Source organism: Amblyraja radiata, chromosome 3 (genome assembly GCF_010909765.2).
Source record: "Amblyraja radiata isolate CabotCenter1 chromosome 3, sAmbRad1.1.pri, whole genome shotgun sequence".
In the NCBI taxonomy this organism is placed as follows: domain Eukaryota; kingdom Metazoa; phylum Chordata; class Chondrichthyes; order Rajiformes; family Rajidae; genus Amblyraja; species Amblyraja radiata.
Genome location: NC_045958.1, coordinates 1,267,734 through 1,291,698, shown reverse-complemented (window position 1 = coordinate 1,291,698; position 23,965 = coordinate 1,267,734). Strand labels below are relative to the sequence as shown.

General features: G+C 48.1%; 1 protein-coding gene across 1 annotated transcript in view; it reads left to right on the top strand.

Moving 5' to 3' along the window:
- zcchc9 (zinc finger CCHC-type containing 9) overlaps positions 1 to 23,665 on the top strand; it is a 28,353-nt gene extending 4,688 nt beyond the window's left edge. The window contains exons 3-6 of the mRNA XM_033017229.1: positions 601 to 754; positions 1,280 to 1,372; positions 21,119 to 21,187; positions 23,344 to 23,665. Coding sequence (XP_032873120.1) covers positions 601 to 754; positions 1,280 to 1,372; positions 21,119 to 21,187; positions 23,344 to 23,465 — 438 coding nt within the window. The 3' untranslated portion in view covers positions 23,466 to 23,665. The remainder of the gene's footprint in view (positions 1 to 600; positions 755 to 1,279; positions 1,373 to 21,118; positions 21,188 to 23,343) is intronic.
- The last annotated feature ends 300 nt before the right edge of the window (positions 23,666 to 23,965 follow it).

The following is a 23,965-nucleotide window of genomic DNA, read 5'->3' as shown; positions in this document are numbered from 1 at the left end:
TGTTTTCCAGAGATGCTACCTGAACCGCTGAGTTACTCCAGCACTCTGTGTTCGCTTATCAATCCTGTAGTCTGAAGTATAAGAAACAATAGGTATGCTCATTCATAGACTGGTAGTTTTTAACTTTAGAAGGGGAGGAAAGATTATACATTCAGTAAAATATTTTTGGATAGTAAGGATATCTAGTGGGTCAGATGAAACTATATTTTTGATTTTTGAAGAGATGTATGAGTTATTGCTCGATGATATTTCAGGCAGGAGATGAGAGCAACTTTACTATTTCACAGAACATTCATTCCAGTAAGGATTAATGATTGTAAATGCACAACTGAATGAAATTCCTTATCATAACAGTATACCTCCTTGTTTTTTATTCACCCTCTTGGGGACAATTCACACTTTATCTATTTTGTCATGGCCTCTCTAATATGTTAATTATGGCCTTATGCAGTTTTGGTATGTTGTATAAGTCATGTCCAAGACCGTAGTTAAAACAGTATTGTCCAAGTTGGCTTGAATTAAATTGCCTTTGAAATCATTGATAGGGAAGCCAACTGAATGAAATATCCAAACGTTTATGTTCTTCCTCTGCTTGGTAAGATATGTTTCCACTGCAGAAAAGCAGGACATGGAATGGACGAATGCCCAGAAATGGACAAAGATGAACAAGAGATGGGAAGTGGTATATGTTACCGCTGTGGTTCCACAGAACATGAGCTCCAGAAATGCAGAGCAAAGATTGACCCTGCACTAGGTAAATAAAAAAATAAGATTCTTATATAGGCATTGTGTTTTGGACAGATCTCCAGTCTGTCCCATGAATTATTTCTTGGATTTGCTGCATTCCTTTGGTGGGATAACCAAAGTTTTCCATCTGATAGGATAAACAACTGCTGTCAGTTCAGTAACTTTGTACGCTGGTTATATGCAGCACCCTGTCCTTTACCTCCTCTCTCCCTTTCCTCCATGTTAAACCTAAGCATGTTTTCTATGTGAAATACTAACTTGTTCAATGAGGAAAGTAAAAGGGCATGCCACGTCAGTACCTCGCCTACCTAAAAGTGCAATGCCAAAATGCAAAATGCATGGGTGCTTGCCTGTATCAGTTCCAGTTTCAGTTTAGTTTATTGTCATGTGTACCGAGGTACAGTGAAAAACCTTTGTTGCGTGCTATCTAGTCTGCAGAAAGCTCATTTGTCAGCTGTCAAGTTCTCTGTTTCTGTACATTGCTCAAATAATTTCTTGAAGTTTGTAAAAATAAATTCCATCAATTTTACAGGAGAATTTCCATTTGCTAAATGTTTTATTTGTGGTGAAACTGGACATCTTTCAAGATCCTGTCCAGACAACCCAAAAGGACTATATGCAAATGGTAAGTACATGTTTTTAAACTGCTAAAAGTGACACCTCATCTACAGTTCAGTTTAACATATCCTAAATGGCATGAAGTGATGTTCTCGTGTAAATTTTTTTGTTGTTGATTGCTTTAGAAGGTGAAAGGCTTGGGTCCCAACAACGCAAACAAATGAACTTCATGTAATGGCTCAATTTTTAGAACGCTTTCTCATGCTAAAGAATCCTTCCAAATTGCGAATATTTTAACAAAGTCAATGTTAAGGACAGTTTTGAGTAGCATCTTCCTCAAGGACCACACACAGATGCTGAAGCATATCAGCATCGTAAAGAGAATTAGAACAGCAATTCACAGCTGCAGGATTGATTTTTGATTTTATATGTATGGCCTTGGTCAGTTGCCAAGTAAAAATTAGGCATTTTGGCTCACAGGGAAGCTGCATTCTAGGATTCTAAAAGTAGTAGCCACTGGTATGGTAGATGCATTAGTCATCTTTCAAAAATTCTTAGATTCTAGACAATTTTCAGATAATTGAAAAACTGCAATTGTGGCACTCCTTTCAAAAACAGGAAGACAAAAAGCATTACACACAAATTCTACAAGACAGTGAAAATAAAAATACTGCACAAAACAATTAGACAATAGTCGATGGTGGTGCAAGAAGTTGTCTGTTGCTGAAGTAGGACTATGATTGTGTAGGTCCTGATGATTGAAGGACCAGGTGATGTAGGATTTCAGGCCTCTGTACGGCCTGCCCGATCACAGCAGTGAGTAGAGGGCATGGCCTGGATAGCAGGGTTCCTTAATGAAAAACATTGCCTTCTTGAGGCAGCACCTCATGTAGATGCTTTCAATGGTGAGGAGGGCTGTGCCTGTGATGGTCCATCGTGGCAGTAGACAAATTAAAGCAGTTCCAGGAATATTCCTGAGGCAGGAGTTGATTCATGCCACAACCAATCTCAAAGCACTACATTACAGTGGAGGTAGACAAAAATGCTGGAGAAACTCAGCGGGTGAGGCAGCATCTTTGGAGCGAAGGAAATAGGCGCCGTTTCGGGCCGAGACCCTTCTTCATTACAGTGGATGTAAGTGCGACCAGACAGTAATCAGTGAGGTAGTTCACCGTGCTCTTCTTGTGCAATAGATGCCCTTTTCATGCAGAGAAAACCTCAAACTGCAGACGAGAGAGTTGAAGATAAACCTGAATACTTCAGCCAGTTACCAGATTTTCCAAAGTGCAGGCACAGGACAGAGCAGTAGGCATTTCTGATGCTGTTATATTAGTCGAGTGTGCTGAGTCCTCTGATTTTGAAGATAAAATGTTGATGATAGTCTGGAAGATACTGGAAGCTGGTCTTTTAAAAAAAAAAAAAATCCATTACCTTAGTAAATTATGTCGCACAGACATAAAGGGCAGGAGTAACGCAGCGGGTCAGGCAGCATCTCTGGAGAAAAGGAATAGGTGACGTTTTGGGTCATATCTGTTTGGTTTAATTCTTCCTATAACGTGCAAGAAATTGTGCATATTTACATGAAATTTGGTGTATATTTACATGAAATGTAATATACCATCATTCAATAAATAATAAATTAAGCCACACTAGGCTTTTTGTAATTTCGTTTCACTGACCAGTGCTCAGAAAGATTAGATAAGCAAGTACATTTGATGCCCTATTTACCAATGAATGGTAATCAGCCATCTAGAAAATGTGTTTGCCATATTTATCTAGTGTTTTATGTTTTGGACATCAATCGCTTAACAATCAATGTTTTAAAAAGATTTATCTACAAAATCATTACCTATTATGACGCTAATTATAAAAACAGAAACACTGCTAACCCTTTTTAATGATTTTTTTAACTTGTAATTGCTGTGAGTGTTGTCGCCTCAGGTTCCTCTTAATCCACGCCTCACAAAATGTTTAAACTGATTAAATACACTTTCTTTATTCATTTCACATTTGTTCACATGGAACTACGTTTAATAATGTCAGCTGCTCTAAATCGGTGAGATCAAGCGTCGGCTTGGCGATCGCTTCGCCGAACACCTCCGCTCGGTTCGCAATAACCAACCTGATCTCCCGGTGGCTCAGTACTTCAACTCACCCTCCCATTCCGAATCCGACCTCTCTGTCCTGGGCCTCCTCCATGGCCAGAGTGAGGACCACCGGAAATTGGAGGAGCAGCACCTCATATTCCGCTTGGGCAGTTTGCACTCTGAATGCGGTATGAACATTGACCTCTAATTTCAGGTAGTCCCTACTTTCTCCTCCCCTTCTCAGCTCTCCCTCAGCCCACTGGCTCCACCTTTTCCTTTCCTCTTCCCCCGCCCCCACATCAGTCTGAAGAAGGGTCTCCACCCGAAAACATTGTCTATTTCCATCACTCCATAGATGCAGCCTCACCCGCTGAGTTTCTCCAGCATTATTGTCTACCTTTAATATTTACAGATTGCCTTTCCTATGCTCGCATAAAAATGTGCAGATATTAAGAAAAGTGAAGCTTAGCAATAGGTCTTGTAAGTGTTGAATTGACGTTAATACATAAACTAGGTGTGGACTGTAGAGCAGTTTTAAACGTTGTTGCTGGTATCCTTTAAAATGATTCATATGTACTTGAAGTATTCCTATCTTTATGATGAAGAGAATTCAAAATGCACCAACCTTTTATGCCTGATTTACAGGAGCAACATGCTGCATTATTAAATGATCTTAAAAGCTGTAATTCTGTGTGAGATTTCAAGTGGGTACTGACAGGAATTCTAACTGCAGAGTATTTCAGTGATAAAGAAGGCATATAGATGGTAAAGAAGAAGTATGGTATGCTTGGTATGTGTAAAGACGAGTGGAAACGCACTAAGTCTTCACTACTATTTTATTACTAATCACACACATTACTATTCATACACATTCCTGCCCTTGCTGTCCGTGGTCTGTCACCGGAGCTAGAGAGCGATCTGGAGGTGGGGAGGTTACAATTATACTGGTGATATGGGGAGTGGTTAGTAGTGGCGAGGTCACTGTGTTAAAGGAACATGCACTAGTCTACATCCTTCCCCTTGGAAACAAAGCAGTACAGCAGTGACAGGGCGACCACGACTCATACGCTACAAGCAGTTAAACACACACACAGTCAAGCAACAGTTAAACAAATTCCCCGTAACGTACAGGCGGCTTGACCAACCGCCCGGAGCGGGTACGCAACCCGCCCTCCCCCTCCTCCGCAGGAACAGCAGGAGCAGGAGCAGGAGCAGGAGCGGGCGAACGAGCCGGAGAACGGGCAGGAGACGGAACGTGCGGAGACCGGGGAGGGGAAGCTGGCACAGGGTCGGGCACGCGAACAGGCGAGGGCGTGCTGGCAGCAGGGGAGCGGGGCACATAGAGCTGAGAGGGCAGAGTTCGGGGCATGTGAGGAGCGGCAGGCAGAGAGGAAGAGATCGGAGGGGCGAAAATGGCAGCAGGAGGCGGAGCGGGCTCATTGACCAGCCGCAAATGCTGGCGGGACCGGCGGTAGATGGTACCCTCGTGGTCGTGGCAGAGTCGACTACAACCGCCAGACGGTAGTGGCCGGAGGGGGACTGCATCCGGACGACCTGACCAGGGAACCGACGCGGAAGAGGACGGCAGGACTTGTCGTGGGAGCGTTTTTGTATATCTTGCTTTTGGGCAATGCACTCCTGGACGGCATCAGGGTGGAGGACAGAAGGCACCAGGGACCGCTGGGACACAGGAATCGGAGGGCGCGTGGTGCGGGACATGAGCCGCTGAGCAGGCGAGCCCAGGGCAGGGTCACGGGAGATGTTGCGGAGGTTGAGGAGGGCCAGGTAAAAGTCCGACCGGGAAAGTCTGCAGTGCTCCTGCAGCTCCTTGGCACTGCGGACGGCGCGCTCAGCAAGGCCGTTGCTCTGCGGGTACTCGGGGCTGCTGGTGAAGTGACGAAAGTTCCAGGTGGCAGTGAAATCGCGGAACTCCGCACTTGAAAACTGGCCACCGTTGTCCTACTGCAAACTCGCAGGGGAGCCAAAGGTTGCGAAGTGGCGGCGCAGCTTGCCAATGACAGCAGCAGATCTGAGGGAGGCCAGCTGGTCCACCTCGAACCAGCTGGAGTAGGAGTCTACAAGGACCAGGAAGTGCTTGCCACGCCACTCGGAGATGTCAGTGGCGACCGCCATCCATGGCAGATCGGGGGCAGGCTGTTGCAGAAGCGGCTGCCGTTGCTGATGGGGAGAGAGGCTATTGCAGGTGGAGCAGGCGGAGACCCTCTCCCGGATGTCATGGGCCATGCCGGGCCAATAGAACTGGCTCTGGGCCTGGGACAGAGTGGCCTCGGCCCCGGGATGGCCGCTGTGGGCGGTTTGAAAGTAGTGGTCCCGCAGCGCAGCAGGCACCACAACCTTGTGGCCCTTCACCACCACTCCGTCGTGCAGCACAAGCTCATCCCGGACCAGGAAGTAGGGCACGGCACCGGCCGGCAAGGATGAGGGACGGTCAGGCCAACCACGCCGGATGACGTCGGCAAGTTGTTGCAGGGCAGGATCTTTGGCAGTGTGCTGGACCAGGGACTGCATCTGCTGTGAAGGCACAATATTAATGTTTAACACCATCAGGTCAGACGATTCGTACGGGTGTCGGGCAGTGGACGCCAGCGGTGCGCGGGACAGCGTGTCGGCCACGAACATGTCCTTGCCCTTGCGGTACACGACCCGAAACGTGAACCGCTGGAGCTGCAGCATCATTCGCTGCAAGCGGGATGAGGCGACGTGGATCGGTTTATTCAGGATCGTGACCAGCGGCTGGTGATCGGTTTCGACAGTGAAGGTGTTGCCCAGGATGTAATCTTTAAATTTCGAGCAGGCAAACACCACGGCGAGGAGCTTTCTCGATCTGAGCATAACACTGCTCAGCGGGGGTCATGGTGCGAGAAGCGTAGGAGACAGGCAGCTGCAGTCCATCGTAAAGCTGCAGGCAGGCGGCACCAAGACCGAACTTCGAGGCATCGCAGGTGAGGACAATTGGACGCTGCAAGTCGAAGAACTTGAGAGTGGGGGTACTAACCAGTCTGGACTTCAGGATGTCAAACACGTTCTGGTGCTTCGGGAACCAAGCCCAGGCAGTGTCCTTTTTGATCAGCTCCCTCAGGGGTGCACTCAGCTCGCTGAGGTCGGGAATGAACTTCCCCAGGTAGTTCACCATGCCCAGAAAGCGCTGCAGCTGGGCACGTCGGCGGGTGCAGACATCCCAGAGACCGCAGCCGTCTTCTGCGGGTCGGGCTTCAGCCCCTCAGCAGTGAAGACGTGGCCCACGTACGTGACCTCTGGGATGCGGAAACGGCACTTCTTAGGGTTGAGCTTAAGGTTGATCTCACGAGCCCTGTCCAGGACTTGGCGGAGGTGGAGGTCGTGCTCAGCGACGTCCTTCCCGTATACCAGGATGTCATCAACTATGATAGCACACGGCAGACCGGCAAACAGCTGCTCCATGGTGCGCTGGAAGACCTCGCTGGCAGAATTGATCCCGAATGGCATGCGAAGGAAACGGAACCTGCCGAAGGGTGTGCTGAAGGTGGTCAGGTATGAGGAACGTTCATCCAGCGGTATCTGCCAGAAAGAGCTTTTGGCATCGAGGACTGAGAAGACAGTGGCCGGGCCAACCTGTGCAGCGACGTCCTCCACCGTCCGCATGGGGTAGTGCGGGCGCTTGATGGCAAAGTTCAGGTCCTTGGGGTTTATACAAATGCGAAGCTCACTCTTATCCTTCTTTGCAGCAACAACCATGGTGGAGACCACCGGGTGGGATCACTCACCTCCTTGAGGATGCCCACGGCCACCATGTGGCGCAGAGTGAACTCCACCTTGTCCTTCATAGCAAAGGAGACGCGGTGTGGAGGGCGGACCACAGGCTCGACACACGGGTCGACAACGATCTTGTAACTGCAGGGCAGCCTGCCCAGCTCGTCGTCGAAACGATCAGGGTACTCACACAGGGGGTCCAGGAGGGTCCGCACCTGGTGGATATCGCGGTGAAAGGAGACCAAACCGAGGTCCTGGCACGCACGGGCGCCCAACAGCGTGATGTTCTCAGTGTCCAGCAGATAAAAAGTGAGGGGCCGAGAGGCCTTCAAAACCTTGCAGATAAGAGTTGCCTTCCCGACTGGTACGAGCACGCCTCCCCCGTAGGCATGTAGACGCGAGTTGCCGAGAGTGACCTTCTCCCCAGACCTTATCGCTTTGAAGAGGCTCACTGACATAACATTGGCCACTGCCCCCGTGTCGACCTTTGCTGGGAAGGTCAACCCATTCACCGTGGTCTGTCACCGGAGCTAGAGAGCGATCTGGAGGTGGGGAGGTTACAATTATACTGGTGATATGGGGAGTGGTTAGTAGTGGTGAGGTCACTGTGTTAAAGGAACATGCACTAGTCTACATCCTTCCCCTTGGAAACAAAGCAGTACAGCAGTGACAGGGCGACCACGACTCATACGCTACAAGCAGTTAAACACACACACAGTCAGGCAACAGTTAAACAAATTCCCCGTAACGTACAGGCGGCTTGACCAACCGCCCGGAGCGGGTACGCAACCCGCCCTCCCCCTCCTCCGCAGGAACAGCAGGAGCAGGAGCAGCGAACGAGCCGGAGAACGGGCAGGAGAGGGAACGTGCGGAGACCGGGGAGGGGAAGCTGGCACAGGGCCGGGCACGCGAACAGGCGAGGGCGTGCTGGCAGCAGGGGAGCGGGGCACATAGAGCTGAGAGGGCAGAGTTCGGGGCATGCGAGGAGCGGCAGGCAGAGAGGAAGAGATCGGGGGGATGAAAGGGGCAGCAGGAAGCGGAGTGGTGAGGTCACTGTGTTAAAGGAACATGCACTAGTCTACAGTATGGGCATTGAGTACAAGAGTCAGGAAGTCGTGATGCAGCTCTAGAGGGCTTCAGTTAGGCCGCATTTGGAGTATTGAGTACTGTTCTGGTCAACCCATTGCAAGGATGTGGAAGCTCTGGAAGGGGAGCAGAAGAGGTTTACCAGAATGCTGTCTGTATTAGAGGGTATTAACTATAAGGAGAGGTTGGATAAACTTGGAAGATAGCCATAAAATGCTGGAGTAACTCATCGGGACAGGCAGCATCTCTGGAGAGAAACATTCCTTCTCTCCAGAGATGCTGCCTGTCCCGCTGAGTTACTCCAACAGTTTGTGTCTCTCTTCGGTGTAAACCAGCATCTGCAGTTTCTTCCTATACATTTGGATAAACTTGGATTGTTTTCTCAGGAGCATCGGAGGCTCAGGGGAGGCCTGAAAGAGGTATGTAAATTATGAGAGGCATAGGTAGACAGTCAGAACCTTTTCCCAGGGTGGAAACAAACATGAGAGCGCAGAGCTTTAAAGTGAAAGGGCAACGTTTATAGGAGATGTGCAGTGGAAGTTTTTGTACACAGGATGGAGGATGCCTGGAACGTGCTGCCAGGGGTGGTGTTGGAGGCAGGTACAATAGTGCCCTTTAAGATGCTTCTATATAGGTACATGGACATGCAGGGAATGGAGAGATATGATCACATGCAGGAAAATGCATTTAGTTTGTGTTGGCATTGTGTTCAGCACAGAAAAGCTGTACTTTTCAAGAGATTCAAGAGACATTTATTGTCACATGCACCAATTGGTGCAGTGAAATTTAGGGTCTATGTTCTATGTATGTTTTAAAAGTCAAATGGTACAGTTTGACTACCTGTAAAACTCCAAACCATATATTCCATTGATTAGTGACTTATAGATGACAAGATGTATCAGAATAATAACATTTTTCCCTATTCAAAGTTGTTGATTGCTGACATAGATTCAAAGGGACATCTGCAAGGGTGTGTTTTCAGCTTTTTACCCTTAACCAAACTAACTGCATACCTGGCTAAGAAAGAATATGATTCTCAGTTAGAAAATTAAAGCCTCTGGCGATCAAACTAATTCACGATTAAACGATCCACTGACTTAGCATTAACATTTCTCATTATTGTTTTGAGATGCTGTAGGTGATCTGGAATGAACACTTCTCGAAGTGTGATTCAGCTGATTAGATGCTTAAAGACTGCACTAATGCATTGATCCATGAGATCAATGTCACTGCTCTGCATGGGTTCATCGATGGTTGCTTGTTTTCAGAATAAGCAGGATATTTTTAGAACTGGAGAATTTAATAATGCCATAGTGAGGTGAGAGATTGATGTATTTTCTGCCTGCATACTGTTTCGCTGTAAACAGACTTAAGATAACAAACTAAATTCTATTTTGTTTATGGTTCAAACATGCAGCACAGAGGGCACTATCATCTATGTTGAATTGATAAGATACTCAATTGAAGAATCTGGAAATTTGAGATCACGGAAATCATCCTTTTTATAAAAATATATATATTTAACCCTCTTATCTATCTGATCAGGCGGGATTATGGAGAGAGAAAAATAATTAACATGCCAGGTCAATTTTCTTCTGGAAAGGGTTTTGATTAAAGATAATCATCACAATGTTTGATCACTTTGCCTCCACATTTGGTGCCTGACCTAATGGGTCTTTTCAGATTCTCAGTTTATATTTCATATTTCCAATATATGCAGTGTTTTGCTTTTAAATTTCTATAATCTCATTCAGCTAACTTTACTTGCATGTAGTAGGGCTTAGAGAACATTACTTCATCCATTGTTTCCATGAGTTTCATATGCCATATTTATGGAAATTGTATGCAATATTATTAGGGAGATTATTTGAAAAACAAAAACAGATGTCAATATTATAATACATCCACATTTGAATATTTGGCTTGGAACAAGTAAATATAAAGCTTCAAATAAAGAAACGATAGGCCAAATCCCCATGTAAATTCACTGTTAAGTTCTGAGGTCCTTTGCTTCTCATTGGGAATTCAGTTCTTTGGTGCCAACATGCCACTTGTACTTTAGACGTACGGTTATTCTCCATGTGCACGGGAATGCACAAAAATAAAAAAGACCACTGAGGTTCAATTGTTCAAAAACATCTGTAAAAAGTACCTTGGATCAGCATTACTCTTAATTGAAATTGTGCTTTAAAACCTGCTTTTGTACATAATAAAGTCAGACTGCGACGACAGCTAATTAAGATGTAAGGAACGATCTTTGAGAATGTTTCCCCATGGACTAGATTCCGAGCAGTTCTTTAGCTTAATCAATAATTACATGCTTATTGTGGGAGTGTGGCTTGTCAGGTATACTCCGCAGAATGTACAGAATGGCAGGGGTCATCAACAGTGAAGGATTTTCGGAAAGGAACACTGTAGTTGGGTCTACTCAACAAAAAGCTGAAGTACTGAGGCTAAATGCTGTACAGTGGTTCGAAAGTGTCTTCACCTTCGACTGGCAATATTAGATACTGAGGTACAAGAATATAGCTGAATATAGTCTGAAGAAGGTTCTCGACCCAAAACATCACCTAACCATGTTCTCCAGGGATGCTGCCTGACCCGCTGAGTTACTCCAGCATTTTGTGTCCTTTTGTGTTTTAATCAGCATCTGCTGTTCTTTGTTTGTACAATGTAGGTCCTTGTATTTACGTGAATAAGCATTTGTTTGCCTGTTTTAATATTCCCTTATATGGTCAGTGGCTTCTTTTGTTGAGTAAACTCCTTGGAGCATTTTGCTGCATTAACAGTGCAATAGATTAGAGGTTGATACATGTTCATTCAAGTTACATTTATTGTCACATGCACCAATTGGTACAGTGAGATTTTCCTGTTCTTCATCTTCACTTTAACTGAACAGTTCATATTGCCCTTGGTTTTATGCTCATTCTGCCTTCAGAGAGTTTGAAGCAGGTACGAAAGGTTATGCTATCTAATTTTTAATATACCATACTTTGAACTTATTTCTTCTTTGAGCTTGGTCTTTCCATAACAGGCTTGTGCAGTATTCTTCTTCCTACCATAACCAAATATATTTTTGACCATCATAATCTCTTTGACCACTTTCAACCTCCCTAATACGTTGGATCCCAATCACCTAGGGCTTACTTTCCCATTCTCTTTTTATTTTTCCACTAGAAATTTTCACTCATACAATATTGAGAAAAATTCAGAGAAATATAATGAGTTACATTACATTTTCCCCATTCTCTTCCAACACGGGAACTTACAGCCATCCATCGCTATTATAATTATACATGTCATAAAGTAAAGATCAAGCCTGGAGCCTACTTGGTTATATATTGCTTGACAACACAGATGGTATTTGGTATTTCTTGTTAAAGTGACATGAAGAACAGGAACATCTCACTGTACCAATTGGTGCATGTGACAATAAATGTAACTAGAACTTGAATTAACATGTATCAACCTCCAATGTATTGCACTATTAAATATCCCTCGCCCTCACTTTGGTAAATCCAACCATACCGCGGTGCTGCTTCTTCCTGCCTACAGGCAGCAATTGAATAAAGCACCCCCAGAGGTGAGGACTACACAGAGCTGGTCGAGGGAGGCAGAGGAACAACTCCAGGACTGCTTGGAGTCTGTAGACTGGGCAATGTACAAGGACTCGGCAACGGACCTGAATGAATATGCCACAGTTGTTACAGACTTCATAAGGAAAGGTGGAGGACTGCGTCCCAACAAAAACCTTCCGAGTGTTTCCTAATCAGAAGCCTTTGATGAACCATGAGATCCGCATTCTTCTGACGACCAGATCCCGGGCATTCAGGTTTGGCGATGCAGAGGTCTACAAGAGTCCAGATAAGACCTTGGTAAGGCCATCATAAAGGCCAAAAGGGACCTGCTCTAAGCTGGAGGATGAGACGGATGTTCGACAACTGTGGTGGGGCTTGAATGCCATCACCTCCTACAAGGCGAAAACCGGAGCCAGCTCAAACGACAGCGAAGCATCACTCCGTGACAAGCTCAACGCGTTCTACGCACGCTTTCATAGGGAGAACACTAATGTGCCTTCCCGAGCCCCCATTCGCTGTGATGGTATTTCAGTCACAGTCACAGAGGCCGACGTCAGAAGGTCCTGCAGGGGGGTGAACCCTTGAAAAGCGCCTGGACCTGATGGTATACCCGGTCGTGTTCTCAAAACTTGTGCAGGCCAACTGGCTGGAGTTTTTGCGGACATTTCCAACCTCTCACTTCTGAGGTCTGAGGTTCCCACTTGCTTTAAAAGGGCATCAATAATAACAGTGCCCAAGAAGAGCAAAGTGACGCGCCTCAATGACTATCGACCAGTGGCACTAACGTCTGTGGTAATGAAGTGCTTTGAGAGGTTGATTATGGCGCATATCAACTCCTACCTCGACAAGAACCTTGACCCACTGCAGTTCGTTTACCTCCACAACGGTGGATGCGATCTCACTGGCTCTCCATGCCGCTCTGGGCCACTTGGACAACAAAAACTTGTACGTCAAGCTGTTGTTCATAGACTACAACTCGGCGTTTAATACCACCATCCACTCCAAGCTGGTTACGCGAGGAGGTGTGGTGATTAGGAGCTCCCGTCCAAACGAAAAATACGTGAATTAAACATCTTTCTGGATTTCGGAGGAGGTACAGCGGTACTTATAAACATCTTGGAGTATCGCTGCAACGCTGCAGAAACTTGTTTTAAAGTTTTTCTGCTTTGGGACTGCGAGCAGTCTTATCAACGGACTGCGTAGCTCCCACTACGGTCGCTGGCAACCTGCCAGGAAACTGTTTTGTGTACCAAAAGAGGGGAGAAAATTATTTCTGGACTTGTACAACTGCGTCCAGAACAACCCCCTTACTGACTCGTTGACCGGTCTGGGTTTCGTGGGGTGAGGGAGGTTTTCTGCACCTCCACCATCTCGACCTTCTTTTGCGGCCTTGGAGTTTGGAGCTGACGACGAAGCCTCCTTTCTCTCGGCAAGACCGAGAGAGATAAGAGGCTTCCAACAACAAGACTGCAGGCAAGTCCCCTTTTGTTGCTGTAGGAGCGGCGAAGAACAGCTGGGATTGCCTGCGAAGGTCAGCAGCTCGCCAGGGAACGCAGGAGAGCCGAGATAATCCAGCGAAGAGGTGGTGACGCAGCAGTTTTCCGGGGGAGCTGCCATTATCAGCGTTTGAGGCGACACCAATTTGCCTCCCTCTCTCGAACTTCCATTCGTTTGTTTTTTTGTCTTTGGACTTGGCCTCGTGCCATTTGGACTGTCTGTGTCTGTTTCAGTGATATGTTTTAAAATTGTAGCACCTGATACTATGCTGGGTCAGTGTTCAGGGGGAGCGGGGCCCTCCAGGAGCTATGCAAAGGCGGCTGCTTCAGCTGCTTCGGCTACTGCTCTGGAGGCCCGGTTCCCCATGAAGAACCTGCCGTTTGAGCATGGGATAAGGTGCTACTTGCCCCCCCAGATCAACCTGGAGGACTGCTCGGCTGCCGTTGCCGTGGCGGCCAAGCCCGCAGGTGTCCTGTATGTGGGCAAAATGTTTGGGAAGGCCGTGCTCTTCCTTGAGTCTGTTGAGGGGTGAATGCGGCCGTGAGTAAAGGGGTCACAGTGGGGGGAATGTTTTTGCAGGTTGAGCCCTTGGTGACCACTGCGCAGCGGGTGGTCCTGTCCAATGTCCCACCCTGCATCACAAATGAGGCCCTCCCCCACCTTCACACCCTGGGGAAGGTACTCACGGACATCACCCCGATATCCCAGGGGTACCGCAGGAAGGAGCTGCGGCACGTTCTTTCCCTCCGGCGCCAGCTGTCAATAATGCTGGACCAGGAGGAGGTAGTTGATGGGCGCTTCTGTGTCCAGCAGGATGGGCGTGACTTTACCATCTTCTGGACATCGGAGCGCCCAAGGTGCCATGCCTGTAAGGAAGTGGGGCATATTCGGAGGAATTGCCCCAAATCCCGGGCGGGGGCCTCCGCCTCCAGTGCCACTAACCCCCCTCTCCCTCCTGCTCCCACCCCCCATGTAGTTGAGGCAGCGAACCCTGGGGTTGCGCAGAGCGTGGGTGGGGGTGGGGAGGTTCAAAAGAAGGGGGGCAAGGTGGCAAAGAAGGTTAAGCACCTGGGGAACAAAAACCCCAAGGACAAGAGCAATCCACCCATTCCTTCACCTCCCATTAGGGAGTCCGCAAGCCCCATAATCCAGCCGGGGGCAGTGGGGATCGGGCGGGAGGAGGGGGAGCCACAGAAAAAGGCTGTTAAGGCGACACCAGAGCCTGTGAGCTCCTCCCCTGTGAAGAAAAGGAGGAGGCATCTCTCTGGGGAGGAGCAGAAGGGGGACGAACGGGAATCCTCCAGGGTGGAGGGGAGTACTGTGGTGGAGGAAGACTCCCACCCTCTGGTTCAGGCCCCGGTCCCATGTTCTGGAGGGGATTCTGGGGAGGGTGGTGATGGGGACCACTCCGGTGCTATGGAGCAGGGGGAGATTCCTGTTGGGGAGGGACTCCCGCATCAGGCACCTGAGGAAGCCCAGAAGCAACCCACCCAGGACGAGGCGCAGAGCACACCTCTGGAGTTAGAGACTGTAGATGGAGAGGGGGGTGGGGAACCCAGCCCTTCTCTGCCTCAGGACCTGGCTCCAGAGGGACTCCCTGAGTCTGATGCACCAGAGTCCTCTCTGGGCCCAACTGGGGGAGGGATAGTCACCCCCACTGCCGATGGTCTTGAATCCCCGGGTACATCTGGGGAAGGCCCCTCTACCACTGATCCCAGTGTTGGGGCTGAGGTGGAGGAGAGACCAGCGGGTGGGGCAGAGGCAACCGCTGCACAGGGTGAGGCGGGTGTTTTAAGCACAGAAGGTGTGTCCGGAGTTGGGGATGGTGACTCCATCTGCAGTGAGCAGGTGGAAGGGGACTCCTCGGGCAATGAGTCAATGGATGTTCTCGCTCCCCCTGACGCCACTCCACTTATTTCAGTGGAGGAGGTCCGCGAGTTCATCACGGCCACCGAAGGAGCCCAACATCGGCCCAGACTGGCCTCCCTTCGGTGGCCGAACATAAAAGGGCTCACTAGCTCGCTAAAACTCATCCTCAAAAAGAGGGTGAGGGGCAAGGGGTCAAAGGGGGTGAAGGGGAACGACCGGCGTCAGCTCAGGTCCTTTTTGGATGACCTGGAGAAGGACGCCAAGGCCGAGAGCAGCGTCGTTCCTGCTGAGGGTAGAGGGAGCCGTAGAGCGTCCCTTGTAGCCAAGATCCGGAAGGTAAAACCTACCGCCAATCCACCAAGGGTCCGGAGGGGGAGGAGCAGCTCTGCTGTCAGCGACCGGGGGACTGGTGAGGGGATCTAGTGTACTCCTGACATGGCGATCACCATAGCCAGTTACAACATAAATGGCAGCAGGAGGCCTCTCCGCAGGTTTAACCATCTCTCAACCCTGAGGGATGGGAAATATGCGGTGAGCTTCCTGCAGGAAACCCACACCACCCCAGGAGACAAGTCCACTTGGCTCCTGGAGTGGGGTGGCGAGGTCTTCATGAGCCACCTCAGCTCCATTTCCAGTGGGGTGGTATTTGGTTGGCCCCGAACTTCCGGCCTGAGATCCTAAAGGTCCAGGAACTGGTGCCAGGCCGCTTGCTTCACTTGGCCGTGCGCCTGGATGGCGTGCCGTTGCATTTTGTCAACGTGTACGCCCCCAAGCTTGCCGTGTTGCAGACGCGCCTGTTCCGGGAGGTGTCTACGCTGCTGAGCTCCATCGACCCTGGTGACTGCGTGATCCTCGGGGGGGATTTCAACTGTACCCTCGAGGAAGGAGACCGTTCCGGTCTCCAGCGTGGTCAGGAGTCGGTGAAGAAGTTGAAGGAGCTCGTGGGCTCCTTTGACTTGGTAGACACCTGGAGGAACCTCCACCCCGACTCTAGGGCCTTCTCCAGGAGGTCAGAGGGGGGTGGGTCTCGTATCGACCGCCTGTACATTTCTCGGGCGTACGTCTCGGCGGCCTCCATGCTGCCGGTGCCGTTCTCGGACCACCACCTGGTCCGGAGTTTCTGTCAGGAGTACACTAGAGGGTCGACCAAGAGACGCGATTCCAAGATCAGACAGCTCGGGAGCGAGCTGCTCGATTTGGATTCGCGTCTAAGTCAGACCGTCGGGGACACGATCCTCTGGAGGGAATACCAGGAGAAGAAGGACGCGCTGAAGGAGCTACAGTTGGAGCAATCTCGAGGCGCGTACGTGAGGTCGCGGATCCAATTGCTCCACGATTTGGACCGCGGTTCACCCTTCTTCTACTCGCTGGAGAAGTGGCGGGGAGTCCGTCAGCAGTTAGTGGAGCTGCTCGCTGATGATGACTCCTCCGTCACTGAACCAGAGGACATTAACGCAGCAGTTCGTTCCTTTTATGGGACCTTGTTCTCACCAGATAGCTCTGGCGGGGACGAGTGTAGTGATCTGTGGGAAGGTCTAGCCACGGTCGACCCGGAGGGTGCCGTGCATCTGGATGCCCCCCTGACACTGGATGAACTGACCGCGGCCCTCCATCAGATCCGAAGGGGCAAATCCCCTGGCCTAGACGGACTGACAGCAGAGCTCCTCCGCACTTTCTGGGGGATCCTTGGGGAGGACTACACCATGGTATTGAGGGAGAGCCTGGCGACCGGAGAGATGCCCCTGTCTTGGCGAAGGGCTGTCGTGGTCCTTCTGCCCAAGAAGGGCGATCTCCGCCGTCTAAAAAACTGGCGCCCAGTCTCCCTCCTCTGTACCGACTACAAGGTCTTTGCCAAGGCAATGGCAAACCGTCTGGGCCCAGTGCTGGCTCAAGTGATCCACCCTGACCAGTCTTACACGGTCCCAGGCCGGTCCATCCAGGACAATATCCATCTGTTCCGGGACCTGGTCTACCTGGCTCAGGAGACCGGTGTACCCACTGCCTTTCTCTCCCTCGACCAGGAGAAGGCTTTTGACAGGGTGGATCACGAGTATCTGTTGAGGACTCTGCGGGCGTTTGGGTTCGGACCGCACTTTGTGTCCCGGATCCGACTTTTATACGCCACCGCAGAGTGCCTCGTGAAAGTCAATGGATCCTTGACGGCCCCCATTCCCTTCCACAGAGGAGTACGTCAGGGATGCCCCATGTCTGGCCAACTGTACGCCATCTGCGTGGAGCCATTCCTTAGTCTGCTTCGTAGGAAGTTGACGGGCATGGTTCTACGCGAGCCAGTCATGGAGGTGGTCCTCTCGGTCTACGCCGATGACGTGCTCCTCATGGTCACCGACCCCGTCGACCTGCAGAGGATGCATGAGTGCCAACGAGTCTTCTCGGCAGCCTCCTCTGCCAGGATCAACTGGGGGAAATGTTCTGGACTCTTGGTGGGTCCCTGGCAGGTGGACTCCCTCCCGGAGGAGATGAGGTCTTTCACGTGGAGTACCACACACCTCCTCTACCTGGGAGTCTACCTGAGTCCCGGTGCGGAGACCTGGCTGGCGAACTGGCAGGAGCTGGAGGTGAAAGTCGTCACCCGGCTGGGGCGCTGGGCGGGTCTCCTCAGAGTGCTTTCGTACCGGGGCAGGGTGTTGGTCATTAACCAACTCGTGGCCTCCATGCTCTGGTACAGATTGACCAGATTGGTCCCATCAGCCACCTTTGCTGGGATCATCCAGAAGAAGTTGGTGGACTTCTTCTGGGGCAACGGAAAGCACTGGGTCTCTGCAGCGGTCCTGAGTCTCCCGATCGAGGAGGGCGGTCAGTCGCTGGTGTGCATTCGCACCAAGGTGGCGGCTCTCCGCCTCAGGACCTTGCAGAGATACCTGTACTCAGGGCATCCTCCCAGGTGGCACGTGCTGGCAACGCACTTTTTCCAACGGAGCCGCTGCCTTCAAGGAGGTACGCGGATCCCGATGGTGGGAGTCAGCCGTGCGGTCCTGATGGGGATGCCTGGCTTCTACAGGGACTTGCTGAGAGTCTGGAACCTGGTTGCCGTTGACCAGGCCCCACCTCCACCGGCGGAGGGTGACGGCCCGGGCTTGAGAGCAGCCGGTCCCTGTCCCGCCCCATCGGGTGACCGGGGGGCTCAAACGTGTGGAGTACTGGTGGTTGAGCAAGCCCCCGCTCAGCCGGAAGTACTCATCGGACCAAGGCGCCGTAATCCATCCCGGGAGCCGGTCCCACACAATTTGAGCCGCCTTTCCTCGACACCCTTCGTCTCCCTCCGAGACGCAGGGAGGCGTGTCCTGTACAGGCTCCTCCTCCACACCCTGCACTTCCTCGCCCTGGTCCACCGTCCGGACACCAAGTGGCGGTCGGTGTTCCCTTCCGGTCGCGAGGGGGGCCCCCGGTGGGGGTCCCTCTACGCAGGGATTCTCCCCCTCTACATTGGGGACCTGGGGTGGAGGGTATTGCACCGAGGTGTTCCCTGCAACCTGTTTCTCTCGCGGTTCACAGACTCGCCAGCCGCCTGCCACTTTTGCGGGCTGGAAGAGTCTGTGTACCACGAGTACATGGAGTGCGTGAGGCTGCAGCCACTGTTTGAATATCTAAAGGGGCTGCTCCTTGCCTTCTGGCTGCATTTTTCACCCACCATCCTCATCTTTGGACACCCTGTGCGTAGGGGAGAGGGTAGGGCTGAAGATGTCCTGGTTGGGTTGCTCCTGGGCCTGGCCAAGCTGGCCATCCGCGAGTCACGGCGCCAGACGTTGGAGGGCTCTACCCGAGCCGGCTGCCTGCCCCTTTTCCGGGGATACGTCCGTGCCCGGGTGCGGATGGAAAGGGAATACGCCCTGTCTACGGGCACCCTGAGGGAGTTCCGGGACCGCTGGGCACCGAGGGGGGTTGAATGTATCCTTGACAAGGATTGCAATATAATTGTTTAGCAGTTGCTGAGCATATTTGTTCGTCTTGTATTATGGTGGTGTTTTGTTTTATTGTAGTGTCAATACTATTTTAATATTTGAATAAATATTTTTGATTTAAAAAAAATAAAAAATAAATTTTAAAAAAGCTGGTTACCAAGCTCACGGATCTGGGTCTCTGCGCATCCCTCTGCAATTGGATCCTCGACTCCTCATCCACAGACCACAGTCTGTCCATATTGGTGGAAATATGTCATCCTCGATAACAATCAGCATGGGAGCACCTCAAGACTGCGTGCTCAGCCCCCTGCTGTACTCACTCTATGCTCATGACTGTGCAGCCGGACATAGTGCGAACTCCATCATCAAGTTTGCCGACGACACCACTGTTGTGGGACGAATCACAGATAGTGATGAGTCAGAGTATAGAAGTGAGATCGACCGACTGACCAAATGGTGCCAGCTCAACAACCTTGCTCTCAACACCAGTAAAGCCAAGGAACTGATTGTGCAGTTTGGTAGGGGTAGGATACGGACCCACAATCCCGTTTATATCAACGGGACGATGGTGGAGAGGGTCAAAAACCTCAAATTCTCGGGCGTGCATATTTCCAAAGATCTTTCCTGGTCTCAGCGCACTGATACAATTATAAAGAAGGCACATCGGCGCCTCTACTTCCTGAGAAGATTACGGAGAGTCGGTATGTCAAGGAGGACTCTCTCGGACTTCTACAGGTGCACAGTAGAGAGCATGCTGACTGGTTGCATCGTGGCTTGGTACGGCAACTTGAACGTCCAGGAGCGGAAAAGGCTGCAGAAAGTTGTGTCCACTGCCCAGTTCGTCACCGGCTCTGACCTCCCCACCATTGAAGGGATCTATTGCAGTCGTTGTCTCAAAAAGGCTGCCAACATCATCAAAGACCCACGCCATCCTGGTCACACACTCATCTCACCGTTGCCATCAGGAAGAAGGGACAGGAGCCTGAAATCTGTAACGTCCAGGTTCAGGAACAGCTCCTTCCCCACAGCCATCAGGCTATTAAACATGACATCAAATAAGCTCTGAGCAATAGCAATCTATTATTATTATTGCACTATATCTTTATTTATTGTGTATATATGGTCTATGGCCAATAGACACATTGAACATTTATCTTCCGTTTTGTATTATGTTTACATATTCTATTGTGCTGCAGCAAGTAAGAATTTCATTGTCCTATCTGGGACACATGACAATGAAACCCTCTTGACTTGATATTTATTTAAGGGTCCAATGATTTTAAGCGAATAATGTACATTTCATGTTTATAAATTAAACTTATATTTGGGTATAAATCTTTGTGCCCACAGATCTTTAAATGGCAGTCCAGAGGCACAACAGATAATGTTGGTGACTCAGGTCCGTCAACCTTTTATTTCATAAGATGGACACAAAATGCTGAAGTAACTCCACGGGGTCAGGCAGCATCTCTGGAGAAAAGGAATAGATGATGTTTCGGGTCGGAACCCTTCCTCAGACGAATATTCCTTTTCTGACGCTGACTGACCTGCTGAGTTACTCCAGCATTTTGTGTCTATCTTTGGAATAAACCAGCATCTGCAGTTCCTTCCTACACCTTTTATTTCCGAACTTCAGGTGTTGTCTGTATAAAGTTTGCACATTATCCCTATACCTGCCCGGATTTCCCCAGTGACCTTTTATTTTTCTTCTACATCACAAAGATGTGCTGGTAGGCTATATTGTAAATTACCCCATGTGTAGGTAGTACCATACAATTCAAAGAAAGTTGATAGACAAGGGGCAAGTCAAGAGTGTCTAGGATCTTTCATGACGTGAAAGAGGATAAATTGCAGGACTACAGATAAATAAGATATGGAATGGGACTGATGAAATTGTTGTGCCCAATGCTGGCATGAACTCAATGGGCATCATGTCATAATAAATTAATCTGAAAAAATTGAGGTGTTTGTTAATTTCCATAAAATACCCTTGAAAATGGTTCCATTAAATGGTGCTGTTTTGCAGGACGTTGTTGCAAGCTGTGTGGCTCAGTGGAGCACTTTCAGAAGGATTGCCCAGATCATCAGAACATGAGTAAGTATAAAACAGTATGAATTGTATTTTGTTTTCGAGAATTGAAGAAGGGCACCAACCTAATGGCACAGATCTCAAACAACTAATAAACTGTCGTTATGAATGAAGCATAAATGCATGCTGTTATTTTATTATTTTACAGCGATGCCAGCTATGGTTGCATCTGAACTCAATATGATTCAAATCTTCTTGCAATAAACGCCAACTTTATGTCAGCCTTTTCAGGACCACTTTATTTAATAATTTCTTGTGTGGCACTATATTGAAGGTTTTTTGTAAATCCAACTTCACTAGTTTCCTTTGATCTATTATATAGTTAAAACCTCAAAAAAATATTTTACAAACTTGAAAACAGGGTTTCCTTTAAAATAAATCCACATTCTCTGCCTTCTTAATATTTACTTTATACGAGATTCTAGTGTTTATATACTGCTGTTCAGCAATTTCTTTGTTCTTCCTCCTTTTTCAGAAAGGTTGTATTTGCTAGCTTCCAATATGTTGGAACCATTCTAATTCATAGTGAAATGATTGATTTAATTATAAACTATATGAGATACGATAAGTTGGAGACATTTTGGTAGCAGGTTGTAGGGCGTTGACTAACAATGCTGCTGAAAACCAGACCCAGAATAGTTGGGATGGACATTGAGCTACAGGAATTTGCTGAGGGAGGTGAGACAACTCTGGAGATATTAATAAATGAGGGCAAGAATAATGAAATTTGTTTGTTGAGGGTGAATTACCCAGGGAAATCAACAGCAAACAACTTGGGAATCTATCTAGCCTGGAGCTAACCAACACATGAAATGAGTGTTTTGGTAGACATGGGGCAGGTACAGACATAGCAATTAACAATGTTGATGATTGATTTGTGACAGGGAATTGGAAGCACAACTGAGGGTCTGGGTTACACACAATTTGATTAGCATGTTTCATTTGGCATTTTAATTGACTTTAGCAACATTGATAATTTGTGGTAGCAGGTAGGATCTAGATCAAGAGAACAGACTAAAATTATATTATACAAACAAATAAATTTTACACACTTTACTCCGATAAGGTTGCATTTTGGCTATATTCTTTTTTCATTTGAGAATTAAATTTCCCTCTCCCGTTCGTCTCCCCGAGTTAAATATTGCCATGGATGCAATAGCAATTGAATCTGAACTTCTATCAATATATTTGAATCTTTATGTTAGGAATTGCACGAGAGAACCTAGAGTCATAGAGTGATACAGTGTGGAAACAAGTCCTTCGGCCCAACTTGCCCACACCGGCCAACGCGTTCTAGCTACACGAGTCCCACCTGCCTGCGTTTGGTCCATATCCCTCCAAACCTGTCCTCGATTCTCCTACTCCGGGCAAGAGACTCTGTGCCTGAATGAATAGGTTTATGAATGAATAAGTTAATTGGCCAAGTATGTACACATACAAGGTATGCATCTACCCAATCTATTCCTCTCATGAGGACCTATTGAACCTACTGAAAATTATTTCAAAACCTTTACGGCATCTGCCTGGCTATGATTGGTAAAGGTTGAAGGAAGAAAATCAAACACTTTCAAAACCTTATGTTCAGTTCTGTATGTTTTGCTGGTTATCTTGGGATCTTTGTCAATAGCATCAAATAAAACTATACTAATAGCCGATACGAACTTCATTCAAAAGCATTTAGGATTAAAATTTCCCGTCTGTTACATAAGTAACAAAAGGAAATCCAATATTTTAACAAATTATAAATGTGAAGGTTTATTTAAATTGCAAAAGGAAATTTATTTTGATTTAACTTTCAATATAATACTGTCAATGTGTCACGAAAGAAAACCATGCCATTTATCTTAAGCAAACCATATTTAATCCTCAACATTGCAGACCTTAAAAACAAGTAACACCTGAAATAAACGAGCAGGTTAAGCAGCATCTGCGGAGAGAGAAACATGCAGGTTGATGGCATTTCATGAATGGTGCCTCCAGCAATTTTGTTTTTTTCTTTTGGGTTGCCATCATTGGCAATATTCTGCCTTTGGACTGCCATAGAATAATTCTTTCCACATATTTTATTTCATAACATGTCTCCAGTGCTTCATTTCAAACATTAAAGTATTTGAATTTTACCTTGTCTGCAATATTTTTAACTATTGTTTCTTATTCTTCAGGTAATTTTGGTTTAACTGTCGGCCGATGGAAAAAAGGAATGAGTGCTGATTACGAAGAAGTCCTAGTCACATCAAATATACATAAAACTAAACATAAAGCTCCAAAGATTGTTAATTTTTAACCCCTACCTAGAAAATTAGAATTTAAATTATTCCCCCTGCAAATATCAAAGAAAATATATCAGAACATTATTTTACGATTGGAAAAAATACTCTAAAATCCATTAATACCAGCAGATGGAGCCATTGTATGACAAATCCACTATTATTACTGCTAAAACTCTTCTTTGTACCCAACTCGAATAAATAGTTGTATAAGGTTTCCATGAGTTAAAGTTTCAAACAGAAATGAAGTGACGTTTTATAGAATCAGTTGGCTGTTTATAAAATGTCTTTAATGTCAGGAGAAAACCCAGTCGACGACAACATGGGCGGGAGTAAGCCACATTGTAGAAATAAAGAACGACAGATGCTGGTTTATACCAAAGATAGACACAAAGTGCTGGAGTAACTCAGTGGATCAGGCAGCATCTCTGGAGAAAAAAGACATGACGTTCCGACCCAAAACACCATCTGTCCTTTTTCTCCAAAGATGCTGCCTGACCCGCTGAGTTACTCCAGC